This window comes from Canis lupus, chromosome 21 (assembly GCF_011100685.1).
Source record: "Canis lupus familiaris isolate Mischka breed German Shepherd chromosome 21, alternate assembly UU_Cfam_GSD_1.0, whole genome shotgun sequence".
NCBI classification, from domain to species: domain Eukaryota; kingdom Metazoa; phylum Chordata; class Mammalia; order Carnivora; family Canidae; genus Canis; species Canis lupus.
Window position 1 is genome coordinate 23363540 of NC_049242.1, and position 17462 is coordinate 23381001.

The 17462-nt window shown below is 51.4% G+C and overlaps 1 protein-coding gene across 7 annotated transcripts in view; it reads left to right on the forward strand.

Annotated features, from left to right (window-relative positions):
- ARRB1 (arrestin beta 1) overlaps positions 1 to 17462 on the forward strand; it is a 77324-nt gene that overhangs the window by 22959 nt on the left and 36903 nt on the right. For 4 of the 7 annotated variants that reach the window (XM_038568614.1, XM_038568615.1, XM_038568612.1 and 1 more), the window contains exon 2: positions 10145 to 10236. The exons of 1 other annotated variant lie outside the window; for it this stretch is intronic. In XM_038568614.1, the coding sequence (XP_038424542.1) occupies positions 10208 to 10236 (29 nt within the window). In that variant the 5' untranslated portion in view covers positions 10145 to 10207. Of the gene's footprint in view, positions 1 to 10144; positions 10237 to 13403; positions 13559 to 13998; positions 14031 to 17462 lie in introns of those variants that run through there. 2 more of the 7 variants (XM_038568613.1, XM_038568611.1) reach the window with 2 other exon arrangements.

Here is a 17462-nt window from a genome sequence, read left to right on the forward strand (position 1 = left end):
TTGTTGCATTTCTCTTTTGCTGCATAAACAATCAGCCAATAACTTAGTAGCTGGAAACAACATTCATTTTTTATCTCTCCTAGTTTCTGTGGGTCCGGATGTGGGAAGGGCTAAGCTGGGCATGTCTGGCTTCGGGTGTCTTATGCGGTTGCAGCTGGCACAGGGGCTGGAGAAGCTGGGTGCTTGCAATGGGACCTTGTTGATATTACCTCTGGAGTCTGACCATGTCTCACTCTCTCTCGTTGCTACCTCTCTAATGTGGGCCACTTTCATTTCTCCCGGGAATGAATGATACCAGCTGAACACACACAGCACTCTCTACGGGCCAGGGGTTGTTCCCAATTCTTTATATACATGAAGCTGCTTATCTCATCCTCACAGTGACCCAGGGAGGCAGGCACTCTTGTGATCTTGCCTCCAGTTCATAAGCTGTAGATCTGGGATTTGAACCCACGCAGCCTTATGACTGATCCTGCCCCCTGACTGACTGGCCTCCCTGTGTCTACTCAAGCCTTTCCACCTTTCCGTTCTCCACCCAGTAGCCAGAGTGAGCATATTAAAATGTAATTACATTGTTTGTGTCTGTTCCCTGCTGAAACCCTGCCAATGTCTTTTCATGGTGATGGTAATATCCCGACTGCTGGCCACCTGGTGACCGGGCCCTGCTGTCCTGCTCCTGCTGGCCTCGCCCACTTGCTCCTGCTTCTGAACTTTCCCACTGTATCTTCTGTTTATTTTGCCTCCATGTAACATGCCCACTCATCGCTCCTGTCAGAGTTATTACTGCTGCTTCTTCAACTCCTAGCTCAGATCTCAGTTCTTAGGGAAGCCTTCTCAATTTTTCAGGCTGGTCAGCCACCTATCCTGTGCTCTTGGAGCACTGTATTTGACAGCACTTAATGTAAGAGTCACTGTGCACTCTTTCTTTGATGTCTGTCTTGCAGGGCTGTTGTGTTGCATACTTGCAGAGGGTACTGTTGGCATTGTGGTCTGTGCCATGGGACCCTCTGGTGTTGTGCAGTTCGGAGCTCTGCTGTCTTCCCTGCCAGAAGGGAAACTTTGTGTAGACAGGGTCCATTGCCCAAATCTGCCAATAGTCACCATTCATCCCTGGTAGTCAACAGTGTCTGACATGGGCAAGGCATTCAATACATATTTGTAGAATATTATTAATAATAATAAAAGCTAATATGTGTTGCCAAGGGCTAGGTACTACATTTAGTTAATCCTCCAAACAACCTTATCGGGTAGGCCCTCTTGTCATTCCCTCATTTTATTTATTTTTTATTTTTAAAAGATTTAATTTAATTATTCATGAGAGACACACACAGAGAGAGGCAGAGATATAGGCAGAGGGAGAAGCAGGCTCCCTCTAGGGAGCCCAGTGCAGGACTTCATCCTGGGATCATGCCCTGGGCGAAAGGCAGACGCTCAACCACTGAGCCACCCAGGTGTCCCCTTCCCCTCATTTTAGATGAGGAAACAGACTGAGGAAGGGGAATCACTTGGCGGATGTCCTCTAGCAAGTGGAAGGTTCACCCACGGCAGACTGGTTCACTATGATAAAAAAGTGAATGAGAGACTTGTCTCTCAATTCTAACAGCTTAGAGCCAGCCAGATGAGGGAAAGTGCAGACACAAGTCATTGCAATAAAGCTTCTCAAACAGTGGTGAGGACTAATGTGTGTGGGGAGGGGTGTTTCCTCCAGGAGGGAGAGAGGAAGGAGAGGAAGGGCCCCTGGACAGGAAGTGGATTTGCTTTGGGGCCACTGTCCCACTTGGACACCAGGCTTGGCCACAAGCTCCAGACCACAGCCTCTGTCTCCCTAGCTCACTGTCACGAAATGAAGGCCTGAGGAAAGAAGGTACTGGCCAGGACAGGGATGGGGTGGGACTCTCCTGTGTGCTGACATCATAGCAGAGGCATCAGTTCTTACTTACATGGAGGCTTGTCCTTAACTTGGTGCTTCTCCTGAGAGGAAAGGGTATAGAAGAGTTCCTATTATACAGGTGAGGGAAGGGAATGACCCAGAAAAGTCAAGGGAATGGTATAAATCCCAAAGCCAGGATCAGAACCCAGATCCCTGGAAGCCTCCTCAGCCTGCAGCACTGTGTGTGTGTGTGTGTGTGTGTGTGTGTGTGTGTTTGTGTAAGAGTATGAGTGTGGAGTGGTGGTGGGGACAAAGATGATGCCTCCTCCTTCCTCAGTGCCCCGGCTCCTCCTGACTCCTAATCCCAGCATCATGTCCTACCAGAAGAAAAGGCCCCCATTAAGGCTTTGTGGACTGTCCCAGAGTGCCTGCCAGTCCTGGTTGTCTGGGAGCCCGCAGTCACCTTGGTGTCCCCACTCCATCCGTTGAACTCCTTGGCTTTCCCACTGGCCTGTGGGCTTTCTAAGGGCTAAGCCTTGACTCTAGCATCAGGTTGATTTTTCTGCAGTGTTTTCTGAATTTGTGTTAAATCCTGTGTGGAGCCAAGCCCAGCTCAGAGATTGGTTCAGGGACTTTGGGAAGAGCTGGTACCTGAGTGGGTCTTGACGGAGCAGTAGGAGAGACCAGGTGGAGTCTGTATCCCCTTCCTCCCCGAGCCCCGGTCCCTGTGGAGACAGAGCTGGGCAGGCCCTGGTGATCGATGGGGCCTCCCCTCCCTGCTGCCCCAGCTCCAGTCTCTAGCAGGGCTACCCAGGCCCTGAAGCTTCCAGAGGCTCCAGCCCTGGGCGCCTGCCCAGCCACCGCCCCTCTGAGGCCCCAGCTTCTTTCCCTGTCTCCTTCCTCACAGGTCTGTCTTCTGGGGATTCTGTTTTGGTTGGAAAGAGGAGGCGGAGGTGTTTGCGTGTCTGGCTCTTTCCTCCTTTCTCATTCCTCCTCCCTTCCTCCCTCTTGCCTCTCAAGATGTTTCCTCTGCCAGCCTGGCTGCACTCCAGCCTCCCTGCTCCTCAGTAGCCGTCCTCTCCCGCCTGGGGCTTCTGTGGGCTCTGGCTTTCCCTCAGTGCCTTCTGTCTCCAGACACGGGGTTCCATGGGGCACATCCTTCAGGGTAGAGGCACATTGCCTTCTCCTTCCCCTACTGTTTAAAACCCACATCTCCTGGGAGAGGAGGCTGCAAGCCCGTTCTAGGGCTGCTTCCTGGTCCCGGTATCCCTCTCCCCCTCTGGGTCTTGGTTTTCTGCGGAGCCCATGGCATAGCAGCCCCTTGGCACAGGGACACGTAACGTGCCTTATGGTCATTTCATAGGAGTTTTGTGCTGCTTTGTCAAGGATCTGTACTCCAGAGGGGACAACGTGTGTGGGGGGGAGCTGCTCCCTACAGCTTGGCAGTGGCCTGGAACATAGAATTTGCACTATTGCCCCAGCCCCAACCACCTTCTCACATCCCCAGCTGAGGTCCCATTGTTCCCCGAGGACCTGCACGGACACCTTCTCTGTCTGTCCCTCCTGGTGGGGAGGTTCACAGGTGAAGCAGACCCCCACCCTGGGTTGACGGAGTTCAGCCTGGGCTTTGTATCCTCAGGGCAGGGCAGATAACTCAATAAATATTTGTAGAGTGAACTTTGGAGGAGCAGCCAACAAAGCAGAGAGTGACAGGATAGAGGGGTGAGAATGGATAAGGTGCTGAGGGGGGCTCTTCCTAGTGGAGATGATGTATGGTGTTTAAGGATGGGTAAGAGATGGCAGGGTCAGAAGGGCATTCCAGGCACAAGAAACAGATGGTGTGTGATCTGGGGCTTAGGGTATGTGCGAGTAAGGGGAAAGAAGGGAGGCTGGAGAGAAGGGCCTGGATGTGGGAAGAACCTCTGATCTGAGGATGAGTGCTCTGGCCTGCTGGAATGGTGCCAGCACGTAGCCCCCTCAGCTGGATCCCAGGTCTCTGTGCTGCACGCCTGGGTTTGGGAGGCAGGCAGGGGGAGGGCCCTCAGGGCTTGCCAGGCCTTTCTCGGGCTTGGGACTGTGTGAACCCAAGGCCACTAGCTCTGCTCCCCTGGGCCTAGCAGGTCATGGGATTAGAACTTGTCAGGTTGGATGAAGCAGGCTTGTGACAACACATAAGTTAGAACCAGGTTCAGCTGCAGTCTCCGTAATTTCCTGGCTGTGACCCTGGGCAAATCACTGACTTCTGTGCGAGAGGTTTCCTCTACGACAGAGATAACACGGGCTGCCTCTCAAGGTTGTTATAGAAATTCAAGTAATTTGTGTAGTTTTCCTTTTTCCTCCCAGCGTCTCCCCTTCCTTCCCCACACTCCTCCTTAGCAGGGCTGGCCCTTTCTGCTGGAGGCCTCGGTCTGGTTGCAAGGACATGGGGCATCCTCAGAGCTGACAGCCCAGCCCTACATCTTTCCTTCTGTAGGGCCCTGGATTCCGAATGCCCCTGCTAAACATGCCTTCCTCTGGGCAGTGCTTCTCAGCGTCTCAGGGCCGCTGTATCTGCAGCACCTTTAGAAATGCAGCAGTTGGAAATACACATTCCCAGTCCCACCTTATACCTACTGAATGGGAATTCTGGAGCTGGGGCCCAGCAAGCTGGGTTTTAATCAGCCTCCCACGTGATTCTGACCGATGCTCCAGCATGAGACCCACTGCCATAGGAGACCCATGCCCAAGGGCCTCTCAGCTAGAGGAGCCTGGGTTTGGGCCAGAGTCAGGACACACGAGTGCCCCGGGGTCTGGCTTTAGGGGCAGGCAATCTTGCAGTCACATAGGGGCCCAGGCTCAGGAGGACCTCTCGATTGGTCAAATGCTCTTCTGACACTGTCTTGACATCTGAACAAGGGGCCCTGCATTTTCATTTTGCATTGGATGCACAGATTCTGTAGCTGGTCCTAGCCACGTACTAGGTTAACTGGGTGTCCTCAGGGAGGTCACTGTCTCTCTTGGTTTCATGTGCTTATCTGGACAGGAGGATGAGAACCCCCACCTCCTAGTAATCATGAGGATTAAATGTGAAGCTTGGGATCAGCCATTGGCACAGTGCCTGGACCAGGCAAGTGTAGAGTGGCCTCCTGAGGCTGTGTGCCAGTACTGGGCATTTGTCCGGGGTGGCCAGAGCAGCCAACAGACACCATCCTTGTCTTCATAGGGCTTTCAGTCTGGAGCAGAGAGACAGCAAGAGTTCCCACTGTGAGGGGTACCCTGAGAATGCCTAAGGGGGGGGAGCTGACTTAGTTGGGGATGGTCACCAAAGGCTTTCTGAGGAAGTACCCAGTGAGCAAATATCTAAGATGAAGTGGATGTGAACTTGGTGTGGGAGCGGGCATCCTTCCCTGAATGGAGGCCACAGCATTACCACCTGCTGTGTTCATAGTTACAATGAACGGTTCTCTGGGGAGGCTGAGGTGAGGCGAGAGGGCCTGGAGGGAGGAGATGGGTCGCAGGTGCTGCAGGAGGGCAGGAGGCGGTGGCCTCGGGCCACATCACAGCTCTGGCTTCCTCCCTTTCAAAAAGGCCCCAGGTCTAAGGCTTTAGCGTAGGAGCAGCCCTTGTTCTAGTCTTCCTGCAGCAATAGGAACGTGGCCTTGCCAGCTCATTATTTACCCTCAGCAAGCCTCAGCTTCCTCTTCAGCAGAATGGGCCTGCTGGTACCCCCAGGTGGCTGTGGCCAGGTGTAAGTGAGGTGATGACACAGACACTCAGCACAGTGCCACCTGTGGGAAGGGGATTCCTCCTCCCTCCCGTTTAGAGGTGGGGGGCCCAGGTTTTGATCAGGAGCTCCTCTATCCCAGGCTTGCTCCCTTGGGGGAGTCTTTTCTTTAACTGGAAGGAAAATAAGGCTGATGATAATCCCTTTACTAGAGATGATCTGCTGCCATTAAGGACCAAGCAGTTTGGGGGAGCTCAGAAGCAATGGCTTTGCAGACAGTCTGTCTGGGTGTCCCCCACCTCGGAGTCCAGCCTGGGGGTTAAATTAAACCCACCAGCTGCATCACAGAGAGGAGTGGGCCTCCCCTAGCCAGTGCCCTGAGTCCAAGCCCCACTTGCTCAAGGGTGAGAACGGCTTTCACTTAGCGCAGGCTTCACTGCACCAGTCTTCTCCGTGCATTCATCAAAAAAGGCACCGTTATTTCCATTTTATAGATGGGGATCAGAATGACCCGTTCTGATCGATCATTCCCTGGCTAGTGAGTGGCAGACCGCAAACTATTACCTCAAACTCCCATAGTGGGCAAGCCCTGGTGGCTCAGCAGTTTAGCGCCGCCTTCAGCCCAGGGCCTGATCCTGGAGACCTGGGATCGAGTCCCACGTCGGGCTCCCTGCATGGAGCCTGCTTCTTCCTCTGCCTGTGTCTCTGCCTCGCTCTCTCTCTGTCTCTCATGAATAAATAATAAAATAAAATCTTAAAACAAAACAAAACAAAACAAAACTCCCACAGTGACTCAGTGTGGGGCCAGGGGTGAGTCCTGTCCTTCTCTGGGCCTCATGCCACTACATGAGCCCTGAGGGGTGGAACCTAACATTCTTGGAGGCCCCCTCAGCCCCACTGCCCTGGGGTCTGCATTTCTGGGAGGGCCCATGCCCCTGAGAAGTTAACCCACCACACCCTGTTCCCCGCATCTAGGCCACTGTTCCTTTACTGTGTAGGAAATGACTGTCTCACTCAGGCCCTCTCAGCCCCAGCCTGCCAGGTCTCCTGCCACGGAGGGCTGACCTCTGGTTCTGCTCCCTCTCTCTTACCCACAAGGAGGAACAGGTGTGGCCAGGACCTTATGGTTTTTTCCACCATGAGTGCCTGTGACCTGGGGCTGGTGAGAAGGGAACTCTGTGGGAGAGGCTAAAGTTGTAAAGAGTTTGGTGTCTCCAGGGAAACAACCAAGGTCAGTGTGGTGGAAGGGTGTGGGGGGACAGGGGAGTGGGGTGGAAGGGGAGATTAGGAGGGTGGGTGGGCCCAGATTGTGAAGGACTTCTGGGGAGCAATGAAGGGGTGTGAGGCCAAGGAGAGACTTCAAAGTCTGCATCAAGAATGATTAAGAAACAGATGCCTGGGTGGCTCAGTGGTTGAGCGTCTGCCTTTGGCTCAGGGCGTGATCCTGGGGTCCTGGGATCGAGTCCCACATTGGGCTCCCCATGAGGAGCCTGCTTCTCCCTCTGCCTATGTCTCTGCCTCTCTTTGTCTCTCATGAATAAATAAGTAAAATCTTAAAAAAAAAAAAAAAAAAAAAAAGAATGACCAAGAAAATGCCAGCGACAGTAGACACAGTGTCAGGTATACGGAATTCAATAGCCACTTGTCGTGGTTTCTTTATGTTGATGGTCACGAACACGCAGATTCCTCTTCTTATTAGCTGTGAGACCTTGGGCCAGTCACTAACCCTCAGGGCCTCATTTTCCCCATCAGTCCTATGGGAAGGATAAGGAGCTTTCCTCTCACAGGTTTTATCAAGAACAAAGAGAGATAATGGGGAGATTTCATCTAATCTTGGTTAATCCTGCAAATTTCTTGGCCCATTGAGCCCATCTGCACGGCCAGGGCTCTTCCTCCTTGTTACGCGACTCCCTGATTTACAGTTTGGGGCAGGGTAGAAATCCGTCACTGGCTCCAGGAGGCCCCAGCCATAATACAGTTACTTGCAGGCAGAGCTCTGTCCTCCTCAGATCCCACCCTCCTGTGTCTGCAGCCTTGGACTGCGGACAACCCTGCAGTTGGCAGACCCCTGTCTCCTCCTAAGACATTCCCCCAGCCTTGAAGCCCTGGCCAACCGGCTCCTGGCCTTAAGAGCCCATGGAGATTCCCACTAAGCCCAGTGTGGTGTGGAGGGGAGCATGTAGGACCCGGGGTAGTCACGTGCCTTCCTTGAGGCTGTGTCCTCAATCTGCAAAACAGAAATGGGAATACCCACCTTATTCATCTCCTATTGCTTCTGTAACAAATGACCACAAATGTGGTGGCCTAAAATAGCACGTATTTATTCTCTTACAGTTCTAGAAGTCAGAGGTCTTAAAGCAGGTGGGTAGGGGTGCAATCCTTCTGGAGGCTCTAGCAGAGAACTCATTCCTTTGCCTTTCCTAGCTTCTAGAAGCTGCCTACATTCTTTGGCTCCTGGTTCCATCCTCCATCTTAAAGCCAGCAGCATAGCATTTTCTAAATTTCCTTCTTGATGCCTCTCTCAGCACGACATTGCCTTTTCTCTTTCTTACCCTCCTGCCTCCCTCTTAATAAGAATCTTTGTGATGACACTAGGTCCACCCAGGTAATGCAGGGGAATCTCCCCACCTCGAGATCCTTAACTAACTTACATCTGCTAAGTCCCTTTTACCACATAAGGTACCATATCCAGAGTTCCAGGGATTCAGATGCAGGCATCTTGTTGGGGGGGGGGGGGGGCGCATTCACCAGCTTGCCACACATACCTTGCACGGTAGTTGTGAGGATTAGGTGAGAGAAGAAATACTAAAGGCTCAAACAGTGCCTAGGACATGGCAGTCAGTCCCCAGACAGACTTCTTTTACCTCCTCTCTCTGGGCCTCTGTGACCCCTTCCATAAAAAGAGGCCCATTCCAGCTCCAGCAGTTGGATCCCACCTTCATTTAGACCAAGTGGTAAGGACAGGCAGGCTGTGCCTTTAGTCAAGCCTGGGCTTCTTCGGAGGCAGCAGAATGGAGCCCTACCCCCAGGACTCCCTCGGTGGCCCTCGGAAAAGCCCAAAGCCCCGTCTTCTCCTCCTCCTCCCTCTCTGGGGCAGGCCTCTGCCAGTTCCTGGCCTGCTGTGCATTTCCCATCATTCCCAGGGATGGCTGATGGGAAAGGCTGAGCTCACTGCTCCCTGGGGAGGGCAAGGGGTGGAGGGAGGAGAGGGAGAGGCCGCGGCAGCTGTGGGAGCAGGGGAGAGGAGCAGAGAGGAGATTTGCAGTGGGAGAGGTTGAGGTTATCAGCACTCAGGCTCAGGAGTGGGAGAGGGTGGGGCACGGCCTCCAAGCTGGGCCTCACAGAAGCTCAGCACTTCCTTGGCCTCCTAGAAAGCTGCTTTGTCCCTCTGCTGGCCGCCCTGCTGAGGGGCCCTGGGCTCTCGGAGGAGGATGCACGTATGTTGGGGATGGGAGGAGGGTATCACAGACCAGCAGGGGCAGGGAATGAGGGGCCATTGCTCGACAGGAGTATGAATACCACCCCCTTCATGAGGAGAGGGCCATCTCAGCCGGTGTCCATCCTTCACTCCAACCCTCTCCCCAGAAGTCGGTCACCATTTGCCCTTGGGCTCATCATCTGTCTTCACTGGACCTTTTCTTAACTGCATGTGTGTGAGGGGGAGTGGAAGGGCAGGTAATAACACTATTATGGGATTTGAGAGAGTTAAATGAGGTCATGATTTTGAAACGTACACTCTGCTATGTAAGGATGTGTGATTCCATGCGTACGCACATCGCTCTAATATTCTCTCTTCCCCTCAGTGACCTGGCAAACTCTTCATCATCCTTTGAGTCCCATCTCACGTGTCACCTGTTCTCTGTAACTTCCAAGCCATTCCCTCCCTGGAGTTACTGTCACCATCTTTATAACTCTCTCTCATAGTGCCTTTTGCAGGATAGTTTTGGTTTGTGCGTCTGTCTCCCTACCATATGTGGGCAGTGCATTCACCCCAGACCCCTTTGCTTCTCAAAGTCCCCAGAGTTGTGGTAAAATAGAGGCAGGATGGCAAAGGCTGGGGAAGCTGGCCTCCTGGGGTGTGGCCTGGGCAAGGTCCCCACATGGCAGTTTTGTCCTCAGAATCGAGCAGGTCCCCATGACCAACTCAATTGGATTTATGAGCATCTAGGTTCTGAAGTTGTCACTCCAGACAGATGGATGGCTAAAGAAGGGGCCAGCACTGTTCCTCCCGGCAGGAGGCTTCTTACACTTCCCTGGACAGAGAAGGGGAACCAGCATGAGGAACAGGTGGAGGGTTTGGGGTGGGTATGGAGGTGTTGATTACCAAGCCCCAGGGTGTGGTTTGGGGAGAGGTTTGGAGATGCCCCTAGTGCTCCCTCCTGCTTGCTGCCTCCCCGAGGACACCTGCTCTTGGCTGGCCTTGCTGTGCCTACCTCATCTGTAGGCTTCTGTGTTCTTGGAAGTAATGGAAATGCATTTCTTAAAAATGCTTGATAATTCAGCCTTGTTCTCATAACAGACCTTTGTCTGAGGCCTCCTAGGAACTCCTCATACCCATTATCTCCTCTTAGCCGCCTAGACCCATCAAAGTAATGTGACCCCCGTTGAGAGCTGGCAAGCCAGTTGAGGCCAAGATGGCCAGGAACCTGCTCAAGACCACCCAGTGAGTTTGTTTATTGTGCTGGTGCTGGTGGTGGTGGTGGTGGTGGTGATGGTGGTGGTGGTGGTGGTGGTGGTGGCTAGCATTTTCACCACCTACAGAACTCTAACTGTATGCCAGGGCCTCATTTAACACTCCAGACAGTGGAAGTGCGGGGTAATGAAGCCATGGGTCTCCCTGGCCCCAAGCCCTTAACTCCTTTTGTGATGTGCCTTCTCTATGTGCCAGGCACAGCCTCCACCCTAGAGCAGCTCCCACCCAGGGCGGGACAGACACCCATGGGCCATCCCACCACCATGACCACCGAGGTACATGAGATAGGCACCCTGGGACAGAGTGAAGGGCACAATAATAACACCTTTTCTTCCTTAAGTGGGCCTCAAGATTAAACATGATAAATATGCAAAGTCCCTAGCATATACTAATACATGATAAATGTTAAAATAATTGCTATTGTGGGTTTTTCTTGTTTTCTAAGTTTTAATAAAACTACTCAGTTAAAAGTTTCAAAAGAAGGAGAACTATAGGGGGACCTGGGTGGCTCAGTCCTTAAGCACCTGACTCTCTCTCTCTCTCTCTCTCTCTCTTTTATTTTAAAATTTTTATTTGTTTATTCATGAGAGACACACAGAGAAAGGCAGAGACATAGGCAGAGGGAGAAGCAGGCTCCCTGCAGGTAGCCTAATGTGGGACTTGATCCCAGAACCCCGAGATCATAACCTAAGCCAAAGGCAGACAGATACTCAACCACTGAACCACCCAGGTGTCCCCCAAGCACCTGACTCTCTTGATATCTATTTACTGTTGTGAGATCGAGCCCTGCATTGGCTCTAGAGTCTGTTTGAGACTCAAACGGACTCTCAGCAGAGAGTCTGTTTGAGATTCTCTCTCCTTTTCCCTCTCCCCTCTCCTGATGCACACACATGCTCTCTCTCAAAATAAATAAATAAAATTTTTTAAAAAAAGAGAACTGTATTTTGAGATGACTGAGAAGTTTGTGATTTACATTTGTAATACTATTCTTTGAGAGAACCTCTTATATCCCGACAGTACCACAGTATGTCCAATAATGAATGTATTTGGTTTGGAACACAGAATAAATTGTATCTTTTGAAAGTATGTGATTCTTTTCTTTTTTTTTTTTATTTTTTTATTTTTTTTATTTTTATTTTTATTTATTTATTTTTTTAATGTGATTCTTTTCAAATTCAGAAGCATTTTAATTATATTTTTACGTCTTAATTTATCAAACAGGTGGTTTGAGCTGCTTCTATTTCTTCTTTTCTGCTCTGTGACTTTGGGCAAGTTTCTTAACCTATCTGTGTCTAAGTTTCTTCCTGTCGAGTAGGAATAAGAAGAGTATCCACCTGACAGGGTTCTTGTGAGGATTAAATGAGTGAATATAGTATTTAGAATAGTGCTGGGCTTGTATTAAACATGATAAACATAATTTATAATAATAATTCTTAGTAAGAAAATATACCCAGATAAGTTATCAGATTAAGGTGGTTTTTCAGCAAACATGTATGCAGCTAACATTTACTGGGTGCTGGCCCGAGGCTTATTTGGGCCTTGCTCTTGGAGCTCCATTGCTCCCTTGCTCTGCCCAGTGGTCTGGTCCCCCAGCTCCACTTCCACATCTTGCTCCCGGCCCCCAGGGCCCTGGGTGAGGCTAAGCTCATAAAAAGTGTCTGCAAAGCACTTTGTGGATCGATGCTAACTAATAGCAGCTCCCTGGAGCTGGCACACACTGTAGGGAAGAGGATTGTAAAGGCGGCTTGGACCAGGCTCAGGGATGGCCCCTGGCACTCCTGGTGGGACCTGGGAAGGGCCCCTGCTGTCCTTCCTCACCTGTACCTCCTGCCACTTTAGCCTGAGGGGGATGCTGACAGTCTGGGGGTGGGAGGGCTGTTAGTGGCCACAGGGGGGAGGGATTTGCCTGTCCCGTAGCAGAGCCAGGTGCAGAGACCCATCAAGCCCCTGCATCTTGTCATATCTAGGCCAGAGCTGGGTGCACAGCCTATCCTGGGCATCCTCTCCAAGGTGCCCCCTTCAAAATCTCTTGAGAAGTCAGCCTTCCTGGGCTGGAAGAGATGGCCACGGACCTCCATACAGATCTGCAGCTGTCTTAGGTATAGCAAAGCGGCTTTGGGTCAATTGAGGGCATGAATGGGGGCATGGGACCCTGTGCATGGGATGATTGGGCATGACTCCCCCAGTCCTGCCCCAGAAGGAAGCTCCTCTCTTCTTAGACTGAACTGAAATCTGTTCTGAGGACTGTCATGGGGGCCAGCAGTTGGGGAGTGTGCCCTCTGGGAGCTATTGGTCTAATGGAGGAGTCACAGCCCCATTCTCCAGAAGAATGACTCTTGTCTGATGGGGGCAATGTGGCTCCTATTTCCAGAGCTCCCTATTTAATAGAGGGGACATAGCTCTCTTGTCTTCTGGCAGCTCCTTGTTTAAGGAAGGAGGCATGACCTGTGTCGTGGAAGAATCTCCTGTGATGGAAAGTCATAGCCACTTTGGCCCACAAGTCATTTCAGGGAAATCTTTGTCTGATAGAAGAGACATGACTTTGCCCTCAGGAAGGTCCCCTGTCTGATGGGGGAGGTTCATCTTGTCCTTTCAGGAAACACCATTTGATGGCCTCTGCCTTTGTCTCCCTCCTCCCTGCTTCCTACCCCCTGCCTGATTTATGGGGAGCCCAGATCTACAGGCAATAGCCACAGAAGGCTGGGCAGAGTGGGCGTTGGCTGCTGTGGGACAGGGAGGAAGAGAAGAAGAGGGACTACAGAGAGACTCCAAAACGAGTGAGGATGACATGGAAGGCTTCCCAGTGGAGGTGGCTTTACGGGACAGTCTGATGGATAAGAGGTGCTGGCTGTGATGAGTATCCATTGGGGATATAGGGTGGAGGCTCCCCTAGGCTGGGAAGGAACAATTGAGAGGTCACTCCAGGGAGCCCCTGTCTTCATGCAGGCCCACCTACTGGGGTGGAAGGGTCCTGGGGAGACCCTTACCCTCTGACTGCCTGTGCACAGGCTGAGTGCTGCCAGCCCAGAGACATCCGCCCTCCAGGCCTGAGAAGCCCAGAGGAGGAGAGGAAACAGGACGCGTATCAGGAACGCCTTTTCCTTTTCTTTGTAACTAACCCCCTCACTTGGGGCTGGGGAGAGCTGATCCTGAAGGGCCTGTCCTGGCCTGCCTGCTGTTGCCTGCAGCCCCCAGCTCTGGGACTTACACAGCCTTACCCACCCCTTGGCTGCTGCTTCTGGGCCAGTCCCTTGACTTCACCACAACTCAGGACTCTCATCTGTAAAATGGGGTAAGACTTCCTATGTGTCTCACGTGGAAGTTTGTTTTCTTCCTCTTTTTGTAGGATTTACATAATTTATTCCTTTATTCATGAGATATGCATCAAGCCCCTCTGACCTTTGGAATGGGCAGGGGCGAAGAACACAGGCAAGGAACAAGTGTGGGCAGACAGGAAGTGTATTTGCAGCTTGTCTGGGGAGTTGGGGGACATCTGAGTGGAGATGTCACAAAGCTGTGGGTGTGGGGTCAGAGAGGATCTGGCTAGAGATAGAGGTTTGGACTTACCAGCATCTAGTGGCAGCCAAGTGGCTGGGTGGGTGGAGTCACCCAGGGAACTGCTTGTCATGTGCTCTGGGAAGGGGTGGAGGGCCAGACCCTGGAGGCCACAGCCAGCTGGGCTCAGCATACAGAGAGCTGGACACAGAGCAGGGATCCACTCAGCCGGGGCTCTGTTGGCCAGGAGGAATGGGCACTGAGACACGGTCACTGGATGGTATTCCTCGGAGGGAGAGGTGTGGGGGGGTTGTTGAGACCTTCACCTTAGCAACCTGGTAGGGAGGCGGTGTGTGTGGAAGGATGGGCCACAGAGGTACTGAGATATCAAAGAATATGGTCAGCCAGATTGGTATTCTTTTACTGTTCTCATTATTTAAGTTACTCTCTGCTGGCTAGAAGGCTGCTTATGAGTGTTTTTATGTGGTGTGTGTATGGCCTCTGTGTGGGGCTGTTGTCTGTGAGATGGATATTGCTGGTTTATGCATGCTTGTATTTGTGTGAGTGGTCTGTGCGTGGTATGTTTAAGTGTCTGTGGGGTACGTGTGCATACATGATATGCGTGTGGTGTAGGTGTATGTGGCAAGTGTACACAGTGTGCGTGTGGTATGGTGTGTGTGGTGTCTGTAGGTATATGTGGAGGGTGTGAGGTGTTTGTGTGGCCTCTGAGGCTATGCGTGGGGTGCATGCATATGTGTATGTGTATGGCATGCATGGTACGTGTACATATGAGATGTGGAGAATTTGTATGTGTTGCCACGTTTAGATCCTTATTCCACAGTGTGTCTAGCAGGCTGGTGCTGGGCCATCTCTCTAGGCTGGAAACTTAGAAGCATCTACCAGCCTTGTGACTTCCCTTCTTTACTTAGGGCTACACCCAATGGTGTACTGGTAACAACTGGCTGTCCAGAAAAAAAAAACAGAGGTGGTGGTGTAGTACTTGCCAATCTCTGTGACGTAATTCCCCCAGCAAGGATGTCACGCTGCTAAAGTGATGTCCCCAGGGCATGGAGTTGGGGGGAATGCATGGTAGGACACCATCATACAGTGTTCCCACCCTACAGATCTAGGGGGCATAAATAGCCTCAAGAGCATCCTAGAGAAATGTCGTGAAGTAACGATATATCTAGAGTATTATTCCCTTTGTTTTTAATATAACTTATTTATTTTATTTTTTAAAATATTTTATTTATTTACTCATGAGAGACATACAGAGAGAGGCAGAGAAGTAGGCAGAGGGAGAAGTAGGCTCCTTGCAGGGAGCCTGATACAGTACTCGATCCCAGGACCCTGAGATCATGACCTGAGCTAAAGGCAGAGGCTCAACCACTGAGCCACCCAGGTGCCCCTAATAGAACTTATTTAACTGTAAGTTTGGATCAGGATTTCTCACCATCATTACTGTTAACATTTGGGCTGCAGATTCTTTGTTGGAGGTGTGAAGGGGGTCAGCCTGCGTATCCACCTACTGGATGCCAGTAGCACCCCTCTTCCAAGCTTTGACCACCCAAAATGTCTCCAGATGCTGCCAAATGTCTGCCTGTGTGTGTGTGGGGGGGGGGGCGCATTGACCCCACAGTAACAAGCCTTGGCAATGGCTGTGTTGAACCTCTAGCTCACAAAACCTCTACAGATGTGGCAGTTGGCCCTTAGGAGCTTATCCGAGCCTCTTCTCTAGCCAAATATGAGGCATGGGTTTCTCCTCTTAGAATTCTTTCTCCAGAAAGAACTGCCCCCTGAAGCTAGACCTTTCAGTCTGGACAGAGCCGCTGACCACAGAGGGCTCTCAGCCTCTGACCCAACCCCTGGGGTGGTTGACACAGAATTGGAGGTGCACTGCATAGTGACCTGTCCTAATGGTTTATGAAATGTGAGCAGAGGAAAGAGGTCATGCTTCTGAATTCATCTCTCATTTTACTGTGTTATTCTGTAACCCTAAAAGTTGGTATGTTCAAATGGGCAAAACAAAACAAAACTCCAAACCCAAACAAATGAAACTTTAAATAAAGTCTTCCTCTGGGAAAATTTGCCTGCCTTGTGTCTGGGGCTGCTCTGTGTGTCCCGGGCTCCCGCTGAGGCCCACGCGCCACCTCTCATCCTGCTGGCAGGACTGCCCACCTCTAATTCGCCACTTGGCCCAGGTCCTCTTTGTCCCCAGCTTTGCTCAGGGTTTGGCTCTCCTTCATTCCTGTATTCATTAGTACAAAATATTTATTTAGCACTGACTATGTACCAAGGAAAGTAAATGACTAGAGGAAGAGGCTCCTGGTCTCTGCAGTTTTTCAGTGTTCCGTGGCTGTCACCAGGGAGAGGAGAGGTGCAGGCCTGTGTAGATGCCGAGGGGACTCGGGCACTGGATGGAGTGGGAGGGAGAGGTGCTCATGTGTGTGGGTGGCTGTTTTGTGCCTGGAACTGAGCCGGATGTCATACATCATCTCATTCTACCCTCCCACTGTGCTTTGGAGGGAGTGTTTATTTATTTGTGGAGCATCTGTCTTCCTGCTCCAGAGTGTAGGTGCCCTGAGGACAGGGCACAAGGGCCTGTATCTACTGGACATCAGCACTGTGTCAGGCCCAGAGATTGGAAAATAAAAGGAAGAAAATAAAGGAAGGAAGGAGGATGGATGGATGGATGGATGGATGGAAAGAAGAGAGAAGGGAAGGAAAGGTGAAAAGAGCAAGCACAGTCCTCCTGGAGGTGAGCGAAGTCAGGAAAGGCTTCTTGGATGAGGTGGTCAGGAAGAAAGGATTGCAGTTGGGAGAACTGATGGAAAGGTAGATAGAAGATAGAAAGAAAAGATAGGGGATGTCTCCAGAGATTTCTGAAATGTGAGGGTCTAAACTGGGAAGAGAACATTATAAACTATTGTTTTTCACCTGAGACTGGGAGGAAGACAGACAACTAAAAAAACTTCCCTGTCTCCAGTGAGGGTAACATAACTATCTCTCTTCCCACCCCAAGGCCTTCTCACTTGAGGGACATTTGGGCAAGAACTCTCCCCTGGGCACTGGAGGGGAGGCAGAGTGTTGGCCAGGGGAATGGGGATAACAGTAATAATGCTATTACCAATGATGTTGGCTTCCTTTTATCCCTTCCCTACTGCGTACCAAGTCTTAATGTGAGCCTTCAACCAGTGAGCTAGACACCACCCCCATATTCCAGACAAGGGGAGGTATGCCTCAGAGAGGTGCTAGACTCACCTGAGGACACACAGGATTCTGGCAGGGTCTGCTTGCTTTTAGGTCTGTGCGGTTTCTCCCGCCAGCAGCCCTCCCTTCCTGCCTCTCAACCCGAGAGAAGCCTGGAGAGTGTTCAGGTGCGGTCTGTGGGCTCTTTGGGATCCAGCTGCCAGCCCACGTGTTGAAATGTTTATTAGCCTTTGACTTTCAGATCTCCAGTTTCTTAGGTTACCGGCAAATGGACTCTGCTTCTTTAAGAAACTCTCCACTCTATTCACGGCCACCTGGTGGCTCCCCTCCTTCCTGACTCTGCACCCCATAGAAATCTTTCCACAAGTATGGATCATGGCCAGAAAAGTCAACATGTGAATGCAGGCAGAAGGCGAAGGAATTGCTCTGTGCCTAGAAGCCTATGGGAAGTCTAGAGGCTGGGAGCTTGATTTGATCAGAGACTCCATCCA